This window comes from Vigna unguiculata, chromosome 5, assembly GCF_004118075.2.
Source record: "Vigna unguiculata cultivar IT97K-499-35 chromosome 5, ASM411807v1, whole genome shotgun sequence".
NCBI classification, from domain to species: domain Eukaryota; kingdom Viridiplantae; phylum Streptophyta; class Magnoliopsida; order Fabales; family Fabaceae; genus Vigna; species Vigna unguiculata.
Genome location: NC_040283.1, coordinates 17284751 through 17306016, shown reverse-complemented (window position 1 = coordinate 17306016; position 21266 = coordinate 17284751). Strand labels below are relative to the sequence as shown.

At 36.9% G+C, this 21266-nt stretch overlaps 1 protein-coding gene and 1 non-coding gene across 2 annotated transcripts; both read left to right on the top strand.

Moving 5' to 3' along the window:
* Positions 1-9571: 9571 nt before the first annotated feature.
* LOC114184417 (vegetative cell wall protein gp1-like) lies at positions 9572-10024 on the top strand. Its single transcript, XM_028071726.1, has one exon. It carries the CDS (start codon positions 9572-9574, stop codon positions 10022-10024), a length of 453 nt encoding a protein of 150 aa, XP_027927527.1.
* Positions 10025-16397: 6373 nt separating this feature from the next.
* Positions 16398-16470, top strand: TRNAK-UUU. Its single transcript has one exon. It is a non-coding gene; the product is annotated as a tRNA-Lys (tRNA).
* The last annotated feature ends 4796 nt before the right edge of the window (positions 16471-21266 follow it).

Sequence of the window (21266 nt, the reverse complement as noted above, 5' to 3'; positions counted from 1 at the left end):
GAATAATAACATTAAAGTTGTACAAATGGTTTTTTTTTATAATTTATAGACCATAAATGTATAAAGTTTTAAATTTCCCATGTTTTTGGGAAATTGACTATTTAATAAATGAGGAATTTTATCCTGCCTGTTTATTTTATTATATTTGAATTTATGTTAAGTAATATCCTACCGAGATGTTGAAATTGGTATCAGAGCAAAAGTTTTTAAAATATTTTAAAAATATTTTGGGGCTTTTGGGGAGTTAGCTTACCGTTTGATTGTGTGTGTGATTTAGTTGCATGTTGGTAAGATATGAGTGGCTTTGTTTAACCAAGTGAATTGATTTTAACAGCTGACATGTGGAGTATTCAGGTTATGACTGCTAATAGGAGGAGAAGGAGTGAGAATGGTGTTGATGACATCGCGGAGGCTATTCATCGGATGGTGGATGCGATGCAGCCACCCGTAGCAGTGCAGCCTAGAATAGCGATTGCACCAGTTAGGGTGCCAACGGTGGAGGATTGCACCTTATTGAGTTTATATTATCATAGATGATTGCAAAAATATATTACAGTAATTGTTTTTAGAAGCCTTATCTTTCTTTGTGATTGATGAATTCGTAGTTCATATCATACTCTTCATGATTGTCCGCAAAATAAGTATTAATCTAATACAATTGTACTCATACTGAAATAATTATAGTATTTGACAAAGTATATCAATATTCATTTCCTTATTATAACTTATTTTTACCTTGTACATGGGAATTACATGAATCTGACTTATCTCGGTCTAACTCTAGTTCATCATTATCTTCCAACTGCACTGATTGAGTTGGCATATTGGAATCATTGGTTGTTGTGACTATATTAATAGTGCCTTCAAACATCCGAAGAAGATTTTGTTACTTTCTTTTGCTTCCAACAATATCTCTTTGCTCATTCACGAAAGTAGGCTATGGACCTTTGATTGGTAATTCCTTATGAGACCTTTCTTCATTCAGAAAATAACTTGTTACATCAGCTAATGGTGTACAATTTCTTCTTTTCTTTTCAGGGTGCTTATGTTGTATGCATGTAGCATTCATCCTCTTTTGTTGGATTATTTGTTTCCTTTTTAGTCTTGCACTTGTACTGGACTTGGTATTTTCATTATCCATTCTAAGAGATAAAACAATACATAAAAAACATTAACACAACAATATAACATTTGCAATAATCTGTAAACGTTATGCAGAGGTATTGCAATAGGTATTAAATCTTTTAGATGAACATCCTAGAAAACACTTGCACATGAAATTAAAAAATCATCCACCAGCCAAATAATACTCTTCATTGCTTAAGTATAAAATTTGTCTGCTCTAATTCATTAGTTGCCTCACAAATCTGGTCTTGTACCATATTTTGATATTTCCTTTACAAAATTCTTCACCAGATTACCATTACTCATATTTGTTGTGTATATGTTACTGGATGGAACAATCCAACAATTTTTACCGCCAAAAATAAAACTTGTGTAAACTAATATTAGTACGCAAGATATAATTATGGTTATTAAATGGATGTCTTTTCACCTTAACATGTCTTATCTGTCACTTACCCTACATTTTCAATTTATTATATTATATATGACATTGTTAATAACACAATCAAATATTAGGTTCAATACTTTTCTTATGAGAGAAACCCATCAACAACTTCTCCGTAATAGTACATTCCATACTTCATTATAAACTTTAAATGTTCAACAGTAGTATTAGTTTTAAATGCATGTCCTCTCAATCAATATGGATGTCCTTTCAAGAAATCCTAAAACATCCCATCGAAACCAAAAAGTGTCTTAAGTTCTAAGTATTTGAATTTTCGCCCGTGTGTTGTATTATTATATTTCATGGATGTCTTCTTTATTGACACAATATATTGAATTATAAATATCAATGTATTATTATAGTTGTAATAAAAAACTCTATTTTGGGGCGCTTATTCATTGTCAATATTATGATAGTATCGTTATTATGCTGCATAGTAATGTCAATTAATGGTAGTATTCATTAATATTAGTTTAATAAAGCAAATGTTTATTATAAGCCATAAACGAAAAAGTGTAGTAGTCATTATATATTTTTTTCATCTAAAGTCATTACTAAATATTACTTCAAAACAGATAGCACTAATTTCATAATTTAATAATATTGTTACTTGTAAAAAATGAAAAGATCTAAATTATAATAATAACAATCACCTTATATTAGCATTCTTCGAAATTGTCTTCTACAATTTTGCACACCCAAAACTATTAATGGTGTTTCAGAACATTCATAATTAGAATTTCTCAAAACAGGACCAAAAATGAGTTACCATAGAACTTACAATATGGTTCACAAAGATAAAAAGGTTTTCAAAAACATTTGAACAAATTTTTCCTGGCCACATTAATACATTTATAATTTCTCCTTTTTGATACTCTTAATTGGCTTTGCAGTCTTTGTAGCTGATAACTGAGCTAAAGGAATGTCCTCCAGAAAATCGAACTCCATGATACTTGATGGAATGTCTTGAACATCATCAATGCTAGCACAAACATCTTTAGTAGGCATCATACAAAAAACTATATCAGGTTCATCATCAGTAATGGAAGAAAGGCACATTTGCAATGATGAACATTAATCATGTTACAGATTGAAGGCATCAGTTATATTACTATGCTAACTGAACTAAAATTATACTTACCAATGAACTATCAGTATCAGTTGTTAAGTCACATGTAGCATTACTAATACATTCAGCAAGTTCAAACATTGTATAACATTTTATCTCACAACCAATATGGCCAAATTTGAAATACTTACTAAAGAAGTCCCGCTAGAAGTTGGTAAATCACAAACACTGGCATTGCTACATTCACCAATAACCATTTCCTGCATAATTGATTTGCTATTAAAATTTAAAAACATAAACTATCATTGTTCTCATTAATAAACAAAATCAAATTGAAATATACTCATTGAGGAATTGCAAATATCAGGAACTATGTCAGATGGACCACTAACCATACATTCACCAACTTGGCTTGCCTGCAAAGTGTTATAAACAAAATCAATTAGTAATAAATCTATGATTCATATTTCAGGTTATGACTACAAAAAATTCCATTACTACCTCCTCCTGTCCAAGTAGTGCTTTAACGTGATCAATAATTTCCACGTCAGTAGAAACTCTCATAACTAAAGTAGGTCAGTTCTTTCTTTGTAGCTTAACCTTAAAAGTCCAAGTACATCCTAAAATAACATCTAGATCCTTTGGAAAACACTTCAGATCGTCTTCACCATGCTAATATAAACCAAGTACAACGAAATAAAATATTACTAAGTTGTTTACAATAATCTTTTTCTCTAAAATAAGTTAAGTTCTAAAAGTTCATCATTTCTTCTACCTTGATCATTTTCTTTCTCAAATCAGCAACAGATACACCAATTAAATTCATGCAATCTTGGTCCCAAAGCATGAAATTCGCCACCTTTTTCCCATCAGTGACTTGAATTTCGAGCTTGTATCTACAAAAGTCATTAAAATTAGAATTAACACTATCACATAAGGCTTAACATATAAATTTAACATTTACTAACCTGATTCTTGGATAATCGTTAAAAGCATCACAACTAAGACACTTAAAAGAACTAACTTCATGAGTTCTTTTCTTACATACGTTACACACCAAATAATTTCATCCATCATTTCCTAAGTTAAATTTAAGTGTACGTGCAACAGTTACACAGGAAATCTCCTATATCAATAAAAAAAAACGTAAATAATATGATGAACAATTAGAAAATGAACTTAAAAGAAATTTACAAAGATGAGAACTACCTATAATACAATGATAATCTCTGAAACACTTTTAACAATAGTTTTATACATAAACCTATCAACATGAATAATCTGCGAAGAGCCACTATACTGACTTCCTTTCTCAAAACTTTCACTGTCAGAGGTTCTACACATTACACATTAGTTAATGTTTATGAAAACAACTTTTAATGAATAATAGATGGCTAACATATAAACATACTCTGCAAATTGCTTCTTAAAATCAATCAGCTTAGGTATGTCATCGCCCATTATCAGTTTCGAACCATTCCAAGAATTAGACAGTGACACTGGCCATGGACTTATACAAATTAATTACATTAGATTAAATAATAATGATAATCTAAAAATAGTAATGACATTATTCAAACCTGATGCAGCCTTTATCTTGGCCTGAGTAAGAATAATAGCAGGATTACATGTTTCACTACGTGTCCTCCAATAAGTCAATAATTTCTCGCAATATGAATCACACAATGTGCAACAGATTATAGCACCACTGCATTAATGAGATAACAACACCACATTACAAAATTGTAATCAAATAATTAAAACACTACTATAAATATAAAAGACCGTACATAATGAAACCAACCTCAAATCTTTGAGGTCAAAGACAACATTTTTTGAATGTACTTTCTCCTCTACATTGTCCACCACACCAATGACATCTAACATGCAAAAAATTAAAAGAATCAACAAAAATACAAAATATAGGACACATACATGAGGATACAACAATAAACTTACCAACCAACAAATCAGTACAATACATTCCATCAATGATATCCTTTATACTTTTGAACTTTCAAAGCTTTCTAGGTATGCTTGCAATGGGTTGTGGTCGTATAGACGTTGCTCCTATAAACAACTTAAATGGATGCTCACAAACTCTATATTGAGCTCTGTTCTTCAACAGTTTAAAGTTATGCATTATGTAACTTTCACCCTCGTTTAGCTTGTCTTCCCAAACACCCATATCTTCCTTCTAATCATTGCAACAATAAGATCACCTTGAAGAACAAATTAACATATATATGGTTAAATATAGTTGTCATCTTATAAAATAAAATATAGAACATTCTAAAATATGGTACTTTACATTACCTTTTGATCCATCAGAACCATTTCCATACTTCGTTTGGAATCCCATGACTCAACATACCACAAATCTACAATTCTGACAGCAAGTTTCAAGGTTTCTCTTCTTCCATCAATATCCTTGATCATATCAAATTTTTTTGCCATCTAATACATGACAATAAAATTGGTGTTAAGTTTTAACCAACGACACAACGACTTCAAATAAATAAACGAAAAATAAAGAAAACACAAAATCAAGCTACAAATCATCTTCAACAAAATAAAGCGCAAAAAAATAAATAAAAACTTTCATCAACAAATAATGTGCATACACCTGAAAAAGACTTTCAATAAGTACTAAACAAAAGGAACACAATAATGAACAAATAAAAATACTACAAAAAACAAAAAAAACTTCTTTTCAACAACAACATCTGAACGTCTTCTAAAAACGTTGAACAAATAATAACTGAAAAAAAGGAAAATTCTATAAACGTCTTTGAAAAGATACTACAGCAAGGGTAAAACAAGTTAAACTAAAAAAGAAGGTATAAAAACAAAACCTTTCATGATCGACAACATGCAAAAAGGTTCAACATAACAATAACAAACGATGACGAAGAAGAAAAATCATGGATAAAGTTGAAAGATGCATGAAGAACAATAAACAGGAAATAAAAAATATTTAACTTTTAATAAAAAAAAGGATCAACAACAACGATCAATAGAGAAAAAGTAGTTACGAAGTTAATAAAATGAAGGTATAAATACAAATTTGGTACCCCAACTTTTTTGGAAAGTTCAATTTGGTACCCGAACTTTAGGAATGGTCAATTTGGTATCCAAACTTTAAACGTGTTTATTTTGGTACCTTCCGTTACAGACTACATAACACTATTTGCCTTCTGTTGAGATGGCACTGTGCAAGGCATACGTTGCAGAAAAAATGGTTTGGCACGTGGTTTTTGTGGTAAAAAAAATCGAAGTAAATGGTTTGTGAAGTAAAAAAATATAGAATAGCGTTGTTGTCGATTTAGGGCAAAATTAGGGATGTTTAGGGAAGTGAAATTGAAAAATTTGTAGAATGGACAATTAGGGCAGAAGCTAAATTTGGGAGTTAGGGTTCGGTGGTTGATTTGCGTTCGGTGATCGGAGAAGAAAGACGAAGATTTGCTTCCGTTCGTTGGAGAGGGCGAAGCTGGGAAGAAGAAGCTTCAGCAGTGGAAGACAGAGCTTTGGCAGTGGAAGACAGAGCTTTGATTTTCGAGTGGAAGGTGAGTTTTCTTTCCTGCTTTTTATATTTGAGTTGATGAATGCGTTCTGATTTTTTTGATTTTCGAAGCTGCACTTTCGTTTTGGGGTTTGTATTATATTGCGTAAATGTGGGGGTTCTGTTGTGGGGATTCTGCTGTGGGGGTCCTTGTGTGTGAGAAGTTGTGATATATTTGATAAATGTTGTGGGGTGAGGGATTGAATTTCATAAATGTTCTAGGGTTTTGTAAAGTGTAAAGTGTAAAGTAAAGCATGCAGTGGGTGAGTGGGTTGTGGTCCCCTTTATGACTTTATACTGTTTATTTTGGGGTATGGGCTGTAATTTGTAGCGTTTTTTTGGGTATTCTTTTTGAAATGGGTAAATGGTTTTACTTTATAGGTTGTGATGTCTGATGATTGTTTTGAAGTTGTGCTCCACCATGGTAGCCATTTTATACAGAATGGTAGCTTAATTTATAGTGATGGGGAAACAACTACATGGGTTTGTGACCCGGATTGGTGGAGTTTTTTTTGAGATTATAGGGAAACTTAAAGAGATGGGTTATCATCTTGTGAAGGAATTGTGGTATAAAGTTGGAAAAGGGTCAGTGTTAGAGAATAAGTTGAAGTTGTTGAGTGATGATAAAGGAGCATTGCACATGGTAAATATTGCGAGAAGAAATGGGAATGTGCATTTATTTGTAGTTCACACAGTTTCTGAGGCTGAAGTATTTGATAACTTTTTGGAATATTACCCTTTAGGTGATGACAACAAATGAAACTGGTAATGAAAATGTTGAGGTACAGGGGCAAATGGATCGTGATAGTGTTTGTATAGGTGGCAATAATGTGGAGGCTGAATTGCAGGATGATGGTATTAATGACAAAGAAGTTGATCCTGAATTGCAGGATGATGATAATAATGAACAACCAGATGCATGGGATAATGTAGTTGATCCTGATTGCAGGATGATGCTAATAATGAACAGGTGGATGAAGGGGATAATGTACTTGATCCTCAATTGCAGGATGATGGTAAAAATCAAACATGTGAAGATGGAATGGAGGATGATGTTCAGGGTGAGGAGGAGGGACATGAAAATCAAAAATGTGATGAGGGAGTTGAAGATGTTGAAGTCCAGAGTTGGACTGATTCAGAAGCTGATATTGCTGATGCAACAGGGGATCAGGAATTCGAAGGTTTTGTTGATGGAAATAGTATAGATGACCATAACTTGTGTGAGGGAAGTGTTGAAGTGGATGTGTATTTGAGTGAGGGAAGTCATGAAATTGGTAAAGTTAACATTAATGATAGGGGATTATTTGAAAATGAATGGGTGTCAGACCACTTGGACAGTGGTGAAGAAAGTGAGGAGTCAGTGGAGAAAGAAGACAACATTAAGTCAAGCTTCATGACCTTCCGGATGCCCATAAACATGGAAGATTACCAGTGGGAAATTGGTACATATTTCATAGATAAGGCCCAATTTGTAGATTCAATTAGGACGTATAGTGTGCATTCTGGTTTGAAATTGAAAATTCAAAGAAATGATAACCGCAAACTTTGAGTTATTTGTTTGGGAGCTAAGGGAAAATGCAAGTGGTTTGCATATTGTGGATATGTCCCTGCTAAAAACATTTGGCAACTAAGGAAAGTAGTTGACAAGCACACATGTAGTAGATAATTCAATGTGAATGTAATAAATGCAAAGTGGTTAAGTGGGCAATTCAAAAACACAATGAGAGATAATCCAAGTACTAGGGCTGTGGATATTCATAAGAAAATCTCAAGAAAGTGGAATATGAATGTGACTAAGTCAATGTCACGTAGAGCAAGGGCATTGACCAACGAGGAAGTTGAAGGTTCTTTTAATGAACAATTTAAAAGAATATATGATTATGCCCATGAAATTCTGAGATCTAATCCGAGATCAACTGCAAAGGTTAAAGTTGATACAATTGAAGGGAAAACATACTTTATGAGATTTTATATGTGTCTTAAAGCCTGCAAAGATAGTTTTTTTTTTGTCGACCTATTATTGGTTTGGATGGGTGTTTTCTCAAAGGGAGATATGGAGGTGAATTGTTGACAGCTATTGGGAGGGATGCAAATGATCAAATGATGCCAATTGCATGGGCTGTGGTGGAAGTAGAAAATAAAGATACATGGACTTGGTTCTTGGAATTGTTAGTTGACGATCTTGGTGGTCCCAATATATGTTCTTCCATCACTTTCATGTCAGACCAGCAGAAGGTATGTTAAAAGTTATTTGTTTTTATATTTAACAACCACATGGATAAAACACGTATGCACTGAATTGTTGAATAGGGTTTGCTGCCTGCTGTACAAGACATTTTGCCAGGAGCTGATAAGATATTTTGCATGCGTCACTTGTATGCAAACTTTAGGAAAAAATTCCTAGGAAAAAATCTGAAGAATCTGATGTGGAAGGCTGCAGTGAGTACTTATCCACAACAATGGGAAACAACTATGCGGATGATTAAAGAAGTTAACTTGGAGGCATTCAAACATCTAATAGCCATACCTCCTAGGTGACTGAACTTATACAATATTGTTGTGATTTGTTATTGAGTACGCAATTTTCCATTACCATGTTCTCATTGTTTTGTATAAATTGGTCTGTCTAGGTTCAGCCGAAGGCCTATGTCTGACACATTAGTGAATAATATGAGTGAGGCTTTCAATGGTGTGATTGTTGAGGCGAGGAGCAAGCCTATCATAACTATGATGGAACAAATTAGAGTTTATTTGATGGATAGATAGGCCATCAACAGATCAAAGGTGATTGCATCAAAAGGGCCAATCTGCCCAAAAATTAAATCAAGAATGAAAGAGGAATCTAAAGAAACCAAAAACTGGTTACCAAGGTATTTGCTCCTGTAATTAGTTTCTTAGTATCATGTAATCTTTACATTTTTAGTGGTTAATTTAGAATCAATCTTGCTTTTATCATACCAAGTGGTCTGCAGAAAAAATTTTGAGGTTAGACACACATTCAATGGGGAGAAATTTGTTGTTAACCTAGATACCAGGGAGTGCAGCTGTAGAAAATGATGTATCACAGGGCTGCCTTGTTGTCACTCATTGGCTGCAATGAAATTCCTGAATTTGGATGAAGAAGAGTTCTTAACTCTATGCTTCAAGATGTCAACATATGAGGGGACTTACTAGCAAATAATATACCCAACCAATGGACAACACCAATGGGATGTCACACAATATCCAGATGTTTTACCTCCACCAAAAAGAATCCTACCAGGCAGGCCAAAAAAGAAAAAGACGTCTAGAAGCTTGGGAATTGAAGAAGAAAGATAAACATGTTATATTTGTGAAGAGATCAGGTGTACGAAAAAAATGTTCTATATGTATGGAAGTTGGCCATTTCAAAAAAACATGCCCCCTTCGGCCTAAAGAGTATGGACCTGCACCTGCACCAGCTTCTGCACCACAAACAGGAATTGCATTTGCATCACCACAGCCTGGTCCTGAACCTGCATCTGCATCACCACAGCCTGCACCTCAACCTGCATCTACACCACAAGCTGCACCTACATCTGCATCACCACAACTAGATCCTGCACCTGCACCTGCACAACCTGGACCTCCACCACCATCTACACTACAATATGGACCTGCACAGCCTGGACCTCCACCACCATCTACACCACAATATGGACCTGCACCACATGAGCCAACAACACAGATAACTCATGCAGCTGAATTATCCCAACCAGTCCACCAAAATCTCATTCCTCATCCAACACGTGGTAGACCTTTTTCAAGGCAAAAATTGCAGCATAGACGAGGAGCTGTTTGGTAACCATGACTTTAGGATTAGTTTTAACAATGCAGCTGCATCTTTTGTAATGACTTTACCAATATTTTGAGGTTGCACATTTTGTAATGACTTTAGGATTATGTTATTTTGGATTGGTATTGTGTTACCAATACTTTTGTCTATTGTAAAAGGCTATGAACAATGTACTTTTTTATATCATATTTCATGTTATCAATGAATTTCTATCAACTTTGAATTTCTATCATACTTTTGTCTATTGTAAAAGGCTATGACAGCAAGGCAGCCCTGCACTCCATTATCAATGAATTTCTATCAACTTTGACAGATGTTGTTCAAATTTAAAGTCCTTTCTTGTAATTACGGCCCATGTAACATTTCAAATAGCAGAAAAATAAATGCAAAACTTTGACAGATGATTCACATTTTCCATAACTCCAAAATTTAACTGATTTCATTGAATTTGATATTATAAAAGAACCTTTCAAACACCTAAAGTGAAATCCAACAACTTTAAACAGCTAATCTTTCTCTACAATATCATATCATTCTACATCAACATCATGGATACTAAAATCACATTAACTACAACCACTAGGCACACCAATCCAATTAACAAGTTGACCCACTTTCTCTATCCTTTAACTTCTTTCTCTAGAATATAAATCTTCTGCCTTTGCCTCAGAATAGTTGCATCCTTTTTGTCATCACTATCTTCAATGCACCATTTAAAGAAATTGCACCTATATGAAGCTCCACTTCCACCCTGTTATTCAAAAAATAACACAACAAAAAATTACTTTAGTATGCAACTACATGGAAACACAAACATAAACTTATCTAAACAAAAAAAAAAAAAACAGAAGCCTGACCTTGAAATTAGGGCATCCCCAAAACTGTCTCCCACCATTCTTCACAGTTCTAGCCGTTCTCAACACAGCTTCCACTCTGCAATTGCATGTGGGTGCTTCACCCAACCCTCTACAACCACCACTATTACAGGACAAGCTTTGATTTCGTATCAACCATGAATTGTGAGAGCAAGAGGAAGATGATTGAGCCCTTGACATTTCTGCAATGTCTAGAAAAATCAGAAGAAGAGAAAACCACCTATTAGGGTTCCACAAAATAGTGCACTTAAAGTTTACAAATAAAGGGGGATTCCAACTCATTTTATCTGAACAATTGTTTCTGCCACGTATCCCTAGCACAATGCCACCTCAACAGAAGGCAAACAACGTTATGTAGTCTTTAACGGAAGGTACCAAAATAAACACGTTTAAAAAGTTTGGGTACCAAATTGAACATTCCTAAAGTTCGGGTACCAAATTGAACTTTCCAAAAAAGTTGGGGTACCAAATCTGTATTTATACCTAAAATGAACTTACAAAGAATAAGCAGGAACGAAAAAGAATGAGAAATAGAGAAGAAGGAGGAACGAAGAAGAAAGTTACCTGGAGAAGAAAGACTCAACTAACTTTGGAGAAGAAGGATTTTGAAATCTGACAACAAATGTCTATCAAACCATTTAACAGCCTGCACCGCCAAAACACTACAACAGAAAAATGACGAAAATACCATTCCTCTAACATACATGTCAATGAAGGGGAATGTCGAGTTCAATAACTTCATTATACTAACATTTTTATAGATATATAGTAGATTTTAGGATACATGTATTTGATCAAGGTGCACTTGCTGATATTTCTTTTTCATATTTGGCAAGCATAAGCTATTCATTATTTGAGGAAAGATTACATATGGAACCCAGATATTTTGTAAGAAGAAAAAAAATTATTTAGTTGGGTTCTATATTTCATGTGAAAATTGTGACAGGAAAAAAATGTTGAGCGGCCGGGTGGACGACACGTGCAGCAGCTGGGAAGGAAGAAGATGAACAGGAACAGATGAAAGAATTTGGCTTATTTTAGTTTTTTCAGTAAGGGTAAATTGAACATTTCATTATCAATATGGAGGTGCAAATTGAAATCGTGACGGTGCAGAAAGAATTGGCCTACAACCTAAGTCTCTTTACATTTTTGTAGTAATTTAGAAGAGTCTTTCTTCCTACATCTCCAAAAAAATTTTCTGCATTTTCAAAATCTTAACACATTCTCTTACTTTTTTCTTGGCCTTCTCTTCAATCCAATAGCAAGAGAAGGTAGAGGAAGACAAACCTTATGTCAAAGCTTCATGCTTACTTTTTTACCCTACTTCCTACATGCCTGATCTTAATGCTTGCTTGGAGAGCGCAAATCCTGTAGCGGTAAACCAATAGCAGCGGAAAGGCCGACAACACCTGCTTTTCCGTCTTGCCTTTGCTACTTGAGAGAATGCCTTGGACCGAGACCGAAAGCAGCTCTTCCCCTCATCTCATTAGCAAGAAAACCGCTTTAATCCATTATTTCTATAAAGCACTACTTCTTTTTTTGAATTATTAAACCCCGAAAAAAGTCTCTTTCATGCTTCAATCGAGAATGCTTGCTGTCAGGCTTTCGTACCGAAACAGCTGACTTGCTTGCATCCCTTTGATTGCTTAGTCTCTCCTCCTTGCTGCACTATTATGGTACATCGGTCTAATCCTTTGATCCCGTGACTTGCCTTTCATTTACTTGTCTTTCTCTTTCATCTTTCTATCCTATGCAATCAAAAAAAAAAATAGGAAGATTCTATGAATATCCCCATCCATAGTAAAGACTCTTCTCAAATACGCAGTTGCCAGATTACACTAAACGAAGCCATTTGAAGTGTGCTAATGAAACCTTCTTTCTAAAGAGGATATGCCATAGGGTGCCCCGAGGATTAGAGCCAATAAATATACATCACATCGATCTAGCCTAATAAACAAGGCTCCATTCATACCGGCTTAATTCATTATTGCCTCCTACCGTATGGCATCTCCTCTACTTCAATTCAAACTAGCGCTTCGCCCCTTTCCTCTTTCTTTGCTGCAATAGATGAGATTGGCATTGGCCTAGTTCCAATCCTTTGTCAAGTCACTTAAAAGCAGCCTCCCTCCTCATTTGCTGCAGGTGAGAAAGGGCCTAGCTTTTCGCTGGCCTGATTAGTAGTCAGACTGATGATCTACCCGTCTCCGAGGGGGTAGACCTGCCGGCAACTCCTACGGCAAAAGAAAAGCGAACTCTTCCTTAACTTAAGCAGCGCTATGCTTCATCCTCAAGGTCAACGGTTCTAGCCTCCTGAACCGTCATAATGGACTTATAAAAAGCCTCTTATGCCATTTTTACCGATTTGGCTATTTGGGCCGTTTTACTCATTTCTTTGATTACCAGGGCATAAGACTGCCCGCTCCACCACGTGCATAAACTAATTATCTCATTATAGGCCAAAGCGTGACCTTTTTTTTGGCCAAACTCTGTGACAGGGATATAATATAAAAAAGGGTGTAATCCCGATTTCTCTAAAGCGCTACGTCTTTTCTCGGCCATCATGCATCGCTCCAACCTCCTATTGCCACAGCCTTACAAGCCAAGAAAGAAGTGACAAATCTCAAGAGGGACCTTACTGCCGTTCCCAGCTTAAGCGTCTACACCTCCCAACAAAGTGAATGTACCTTATGGAACCTCCGATAGGGACTTAGATGAAGCCCGCCGACCTTCTCCACCTGCTCTGTAGATGGAACCTTCGCAGAGCTACCACTTTCGAGAATCATTTTTGTCTTTTTGCCCCGGCCAAGGGCACACCACATTCTAAAGAGATCCCTAAGACTCCAGTCCTACCCCGTCTTCTTAGGATTAAGGTTGCAGCACAGTTTGATGTAGAAGTGGCTATGATAGCAAAGAGCAGAAGAGAAGAAAGATATGTATTATATATAATAAGATAATAGTTGAGAGCACTGCTAGAAAGATAAAGATGGCGATAAGAGATTCGTTCTGTCTTTCTTCACTTCTTATCTTTATCTATGATATTAACTTGAACTTGAAGACGAGTCTTATTCATAACTAGAAAGCAGATCGAAAGAAGCATAGGTACACTGAACACTAACCCAATCCAGATGAAACTACTATTATCGGAACCCAGCTTCTCTTTTTTAGCGAATAAAGATTGAAGTCGCTCTTACACTTACTCTATTTAAAATCTTTCTAATTTATCATATGAAAGAAGGAGAAAGGGGGCTGCTACTGCAACCAAGCAATTGGTGCAGACGCTCTACGATGCAATCAGACAATGAGAGAGCGGACTCTCTTTCTCTAAGGGACACTTCCTCATTTTCTTTATTCCACCCCCTTTCGTCGGTTCCAGTAATGGGAGGGGGAGTACCATGTAATTAGGAAGATGATTGATGCCTAAAGCATGTCTACTTAAGATCTCTATCCTTTCTGGTGATCAAGATATCCCAAGAAGAGAGACCTGACGGCGCTTACTAGAAGAGAAGGAAAGAAGACACTTACTATAAATCTATTCCACCGGAAGACTACCGCTTTATTTCTCTCTGTCCACAGCCATGACTCACCCACCTTTCCATCCCCCCTCAGCATATAGATCCACCCGATCGATGAAGACTCGAACCGAACAATGATCAAATCGACTGACTTTGGAGAGTCAATCCTCAGGGCAAGCCAAAGGAAGGACGGGATAGAGCTCAAAGACAGGCTGAAGGCAGAGAAGGATAGACGAGACAAGGAAGCAAAGGAGAAAAGAAAGATCGGAATAGAATAGAGGTAACGGTGGAACGAACGGTAGACCCAACTCTGTATACTTAGCCAGAAGCAGGGCGTTCCACCGATTCCACTGAGGGAGAAAGCCTTTCCCGTATCTATACCTGATCTGCTAATTTCTATCCGGTAGACTTGGTAAGGTAAAAGGGCCCCGACTTATTTGATTTCCAGAATTCGAGTTCGACCGCAGCTGCCCCTTTTGTGTTTTGGGTGGATCAAGTTCCTTGCCAACTATCGACCCCGATCTCTTTTCATTTTTGGTATTACTAGCCTAGCCTTCGTAAATCACACTAAAGCAGAGCACCCAACTATGGCAAGGCCCCCTTAAGTAAGGGTTAGGTTAGTCAATCCGGCCCGAGACGCGTTCGTTGACAAAACCGCCGTAGGAATGGAGACCTTTCAATATAGCGGAGGCGAACTGATCAACGAGAAAGAGGCCCTACTCACTACAAACGAATACACCACAAGATCGAACTGCACTCATGCCTCTCCCGCATCAAGTTGACCGACCCCCTACGTAGTTCTTCTATCAATCATGTACGTAGGTAGGGTCCTCCATTCTGATTGGTATATCATGAAAAAAGCCATTTGCACCAGGCGCACTGCGCTTTCCCTTGCCTAGATGTTCGCCTTTCTAAGTCAAGTAATGGTGACCCGCCGAAGACTAGAGCCTCAAAACATGTTGACGAAGACCCCCGAACTGAGGGTTCGATCAGTAGAGGGGACGACTTTCCCTCCCCGGAAGAAGAATAGCCCCGCTCTCTAGCCAACTGATCCCGTGGATCATATAACTGGGAGGGAACGTGTCACATTAGAGGTGAACGATAATTACCACGATGAGGCTGGTCCCTCTTTGATTTTAGTAGACTAAGCTATTCATATGAATGTCGGGCTCTTTCTTTCACTGCTAACCCCAATAAGTCAGTTTCTTAATGCTGATATTTTATGTTTCGTCGAGCCCCGAGCTTGTGGTCCTCCTTTGAGTGTGGGTTCCATTGGATGAATCTCTCAAGTCAAGGTTCACGTACATAGCAGCAAGAATGGTGTAGCGCCTCTTTCTCGTTCTCGCTCGGGAGCCAAAACGAACACGCCTGCTACCTACTGTACTGGACCTTCGACCAGGCATTCTACCCTTGTCGAATCGGAACCAACCACCACTGTATTGCGCTCGAAAAGTTAAGCGGCCGCCGGCCAGCAACTTCCGTACTGTACACAGATATAGATTCATTCTTCGTACCTGGTCCAACTTCACAACCCTTCGCGGGTTGGTAAGAAGTCAGTCTTGTTTGGTAAGACTCTATTGAACAAAGCAAAGAAAAGAGAGTGCTCGACCGGAACAACGGCCAACAAAGACCGTAATTACATAGATAACTGCTCCTCCCTTTCTCCGGCTTTAAGGCGAACCGTATGGCGGCCGGAAAGAAAAGAAAGACGACCTCCTCACCTTCTCGTAGATGGTGTCAGTGAGAGCAACTTTAGTATCCCCCGTTGACCTTCTTTTGTAGATAGAATCTTCAATGAGTGGAAACAACTTACTAATAAAGGTGCGCTTGTTGAGTAAGGCCGTTTTCTTGCAGGAGTGCTAACGTGCGCCCTTATTCTTCGCTTGCTCCGCAGTACGAGCCTCATACAGAGCTGCGCCCCTTTAATATGATGAGAAGAGGGGCCGCCCTCTTTTCTGCACCAATCTTTATTTACTACTATCTATCTTTTTTGGGGGGTGTATAGCTCAGTTGGTAGAGCATTGGGCTTTTAACCTAATGGTCGCAGGTTCAAGTCCTGCTATACCCAAACAAACCTACCTTACACTATACCTATTCATTAATAAGGATGCATAGTAACGTTCAAAGATCACTCTTTGGCCTTTAGACTCGCTTCAGCGACTTCGCCCTTTAAGTGAGAAGGGGGTGAGGTAAGGAGTAGTATAAGAGTGGCTCGGTCATCCATAGGCCTCTCCTTATTGGATTCATTCTATTCTATAGGGCGGGGCTGCAGACCAACAATCCAGCAAAAGGGCTTAAAAGCTCCTTTATCAAACCTTCCCCTTTTCAAAAAAAGAAGGTCAGCATCAAAGCCCAGCAAACCCAACCTATACAAAGAGCTCTTTTCAGCCCCTACTCCTAACAAGTGAAAGTAGCTGGCACCCACCATACCTTGCTTCGTGCCCTCGGTTTACTTCACTGGGGCTCTCTTCCCTTGGAACCAGGTATGACAGTTTACTTCTTTTTCTTCACTGACAGCATCCCATTGAAGATGTTCTTTTGTAACTGCCAGGGAGCTGGATCTAATGAATTGATCATAAAATGGAGAGATTTGGTTAACGGGAATGATCGTGGTACTCATTGAAACCCGAACTCAGAGTCGACGAGCATGAAGCAGAACCATCTGAGCACACCGAGCGGCGCATCAAGCAAATAAAGAAGGAGGGAAAGCATCGAATGGGATGTGGGAAGCGAGCTTACCGGTCTTTGCTATGGATCTTTCCCCTCGCTATAGCTACCATGTTCAGTGCCCAAACATAGATATGCCTACCTACATCTTATCTTACTACACCCACTCACCGCTCTTGGAGGTATATGAGACAGACTACGCGCTAACAGCTTTAGCAACAAGGCTATAGGCTAAACAACTAAAAAAGCAAGCATTGAAAGATGCTCACCTAGTGCATTCACCCTAAGGGAAAGTTCCTGAGTCAGTCAACTCAATTACAATCAATCAAAGAAGAGCACTATAAGCTTTCTACGCGCACCCTACGTACATAACTCTGCGATAGGACAGCAAAGGAGACACTAAATACACGCACTACAGAAGAAGCTATGTGATCAACGCGAGAAGCCTAATTGCATTTAGGAAGGAACGCATGCGCATTGGCTAGAGCAGTCACTTCCGGAGTTAGCTCTGCAGATGAAGCAAGCAAAGGCAGAAGGTTGAAAATCCACTCTTGCACAGAGCCTCTTACTCGCCAAGTGGATAGGCAGCAAGCACAACTGGATCTCCTCATCTACGATGCCTCCTTCTTCCATATGTCCGGAAGCCTTATCTTCGTCTCAGAACTCAAGCCCCTTCCCTTTACTCCATAGGGCATTCGACTATTCCCATTCACTCTATCTACTTTGGCTAATAATCTTAAATATCTGGTCATTGGCCCAAGGTCAGCTCTTGTCTATGAAAGTAAGTTCCTTCTCGGTTTCGCATGCCAATTGGCAACTGCTCTATTTCGTATCATCCCACCCAGAGGGAAAGATATGAGGTAATTTATTCATTAATAAAATTTCATTGCCTTAGTTACCAGGAAAGATCTGATGTGAACAAAAGAAGATCATGGTTGAATGCTCACAAGACATGTGACATTGGTTTAAGTTGAATCGACTGTGAACGAATGGGTTAAGCGAAAAAGGGCGTTGATCCAGGATTCGATTCGAGGCTTGACCAATCCGGAAGTTGCTGAAAGAGAAGCGGAAAGGGACATCTTGAACTCAGGGGGAAGGGACGCTAACAAGTACTAAAAAAAGACTTTCCACAAGCTCGATCTTCTATTCAAGGATTCTTCTGCCTCACAAGTACCGGGCGATCCCGACCGCACCGATGCGGCTTAACCATCGTTTATCCACAGATCTTACTTTGAAACAACTTGGAGGGGAAGGCATCCCTTAGAAGCTGCATGAGCACTTTTACCAAAGAATGTAGGGAATAGCTAAATAAAAGGAGCATTACTTCGAACCAACCAGAAAGAAATCCAATTTGGAGTACTAACCAAAGGAGCATAAGCGGAAACGTAGAAAGACCAAAAACCCAGCCTCTTGCTGAACGAGATTATCATTCTCTTTTCCAAGCCCGGTTATTGAACCTATGCTCTACTCAATCCCAAGTACCCGTATACGCTACCTTCCTTGATCGACCCAGAATGTACTATCTCTAGCCGTGAATTCACTACACGAACATTTAACATATGAAAGATAAACGAGATCCATTGCACAAGTATGCTATTTCAATCAGTCCATGCTATCCGCTACACAGGGTTATTCAATTCCGTTTGATTCAAGACAAGCAGGAACGCTTCAAATAGACTACAGTGGACATATTCTATTATTCAGAGAGCCGCATAGACCCTCGATTTAGTTTAGAAACAAGAAGATTACAGCCTAGTAGTAGGTGGAGGCACTAAGTAGCCAAAGGGTATGACGAAAGGCTACAGCTATGGGATGCCGGGTTCCCTTTGAGTGTAGAAAAGCTGCTGCTCAATTTGAATTGAGGCTTCGCTTCCAATCGCCATAGTGAAACTTCTGATTAGCCCTACTCTACTAGATTAGCCATAGCTAATTCGATAAAGGAGGGGTGAAAGACTAAAATTTCGATATATGTAGAAAGGGCACGACCTTTTTAGAAACAAAGACTACGAGACTTTTATCCATCCACTGTTACAAGAATGGTATGTGCCTACATTAGGAAGAGAGGGAGAATGTGACTCAGTTTCAGTTGAAGTTGGCTTGCTGGATCTTGGACACTAGTCCTCCATTAAAATTTTATTTTATTTTTAAAACACACATTAAAAATTATAAAATATATAAATTCAAAACAAAAATTACTTTAAAAAATACATAACAAGTAAAAAAAAATGTTAAAGAAAAATTAAAAATAAAATTGAAATGTAATTTAAACTAAAATTATAAAACTTTAAATTAAAAAAAAAACAAAAAGAATATATATAAAAATTAAATAAAAACATAAATATATATTAAAAAATATGAAAACATAAAATAAATAATATGCTAAAAAAACATTTAAAATTTAGAAAACATAAACTTTAAATAAAATTAAAAATATTAAAAATAGAATTAATATTTTGACTTTCGGAAATCGACTTCAAGTAATATATTTTTATTTCCGGTAATATATTTTGAATTTCGGAAGTCAACTTCTGGTAATATATTCTGACTTCCGAAAGTTTACTTTCGATAATATATTTTGACTTGCGAAAGTCAACTTTTAGTAATATATTTTGACTTTCAGAAGTCGACATATAAAAATAATTTTGGGATGTGATGTTCGCAACTTTAATTAAATGGTAAAAGGATATTTTTGAGATTAAAATTTTTTTTTGGAGATTAGACAAAATTTTGGAAGTACAGGAAGAAAGACCCGCTTTAGAAACAAATAACTTATATTTGCTATGAGATGGTGAACAAAGTTACCAAAAATCTCAAAAGCACCCCACATTGTTTTCTTCGTGCACCCTCTTAAAACTTTTAATCTCCATTCAACCCTTAAATAGTATTCAAAACCCTAACTATTCTTTTTTTTCTTCCATGAGCCCACACCTCCCCCCTATCACCTCTCCATCTCAAAATCACTGTCATCTCTCTCATCTCCAAATCACCATTTTTCCTTTCTTTTTTTCCATACCGCATCACATAAACCCTACATTTTTCTCCATCTCTAAATCATGGTTCTTCTCGGCATCTTCCTACCCTTTTATGCATCTCATTGACACTCATACATTTATCTTTTCCTTCGTGTTGCATGGCATTTTTGCTGACCAAATTCTTATGGACACTGTTTCAAAAGCATTAAGAATTTTGTAATAATAGGAATGTAAAAAGGGTGCAAGCATTTCGGATTTATTATTCCAGGAAAGATTTATGCTTTATTCATTTCAGAACGGGTGTTCTGGAATGTATTTTTGGATCTAGAATGACTTCCAAACACTTGTTCTAGAAAAATTTTCTTGTATTCCGGAACGATGGTTCGAAAAGCATTTTCAAATCTGAAAATAACTTTCAGAATACTCATTTCGGAAACATTCATTCCGAAAATTTCTTTCTTATATTTCAAATTGGAGTATTTGGGAAGATATTTTTCAGATGCAAAATACCTTTCAATCCTGAAAATATTGAAAGCATGGAGGTATAGGAATTTTTATTATATTTTTAATGAGGGTAATTTGGTAAGTGTGAGTTTTATGGGGTGCTGGAAGAAAAATAGTGAGGTTGTAGAAGAAGCACCATTACATCAATTTAAGAACCCATCATAAAAATGGGGGGAAGAGAGAGTGTAAAAAAGAATCTCGTCTTGGTTGCTATTACAATGAAGATTTTTTTTATAAAAGGTTGTGTCTTGGTCTTCAAAGTTGAAGGATTGAACTCCAAAGAGAGGTACCAATATTTCAAAGAGAAAACGGAAAAGCTGAAAATTTCTCTTGCTTTGACTTAAATGGACTTCCAACCAAGTAGGGAGGGTCCTCTAATGAAATTTTGTAATTTGGTAGTTCACTCTTCACTAATTAGGTTTAATCTCTTAATTAAGTCGTTTATGTAGTGTTTAATAAATTGCTTTTATTAAATAAAGTGTTTGAAAATTTTAGACTCCAATTGGTTAGTCAATTTAGTTGTAGCTCTTAATTTGTTTGATTCTGGTCAATAGTTAAATAGTTGACCAAAAGTCAACTTTAAAAAAATTGCAGATGGATTTCATGTGTTTTTATGATTCTATATTGGTTTTCACTAATTATGGTTTATTATAAGTGTATAAGTAAAGGTTAAGACTTTTAATCTATTCTTATTAATTATCTCCAAAAATTGACAAAGTTG

Excerpts from the sequence above, each read along its gene's own strand:
- LOC114184417 (XM_028071726.1), top strand. The coding sequence starts at position 9,572 with ATGGAAGTTGGCCATTTCAAAAAAACATGCCCCCTTCGGCCTAAAGAG.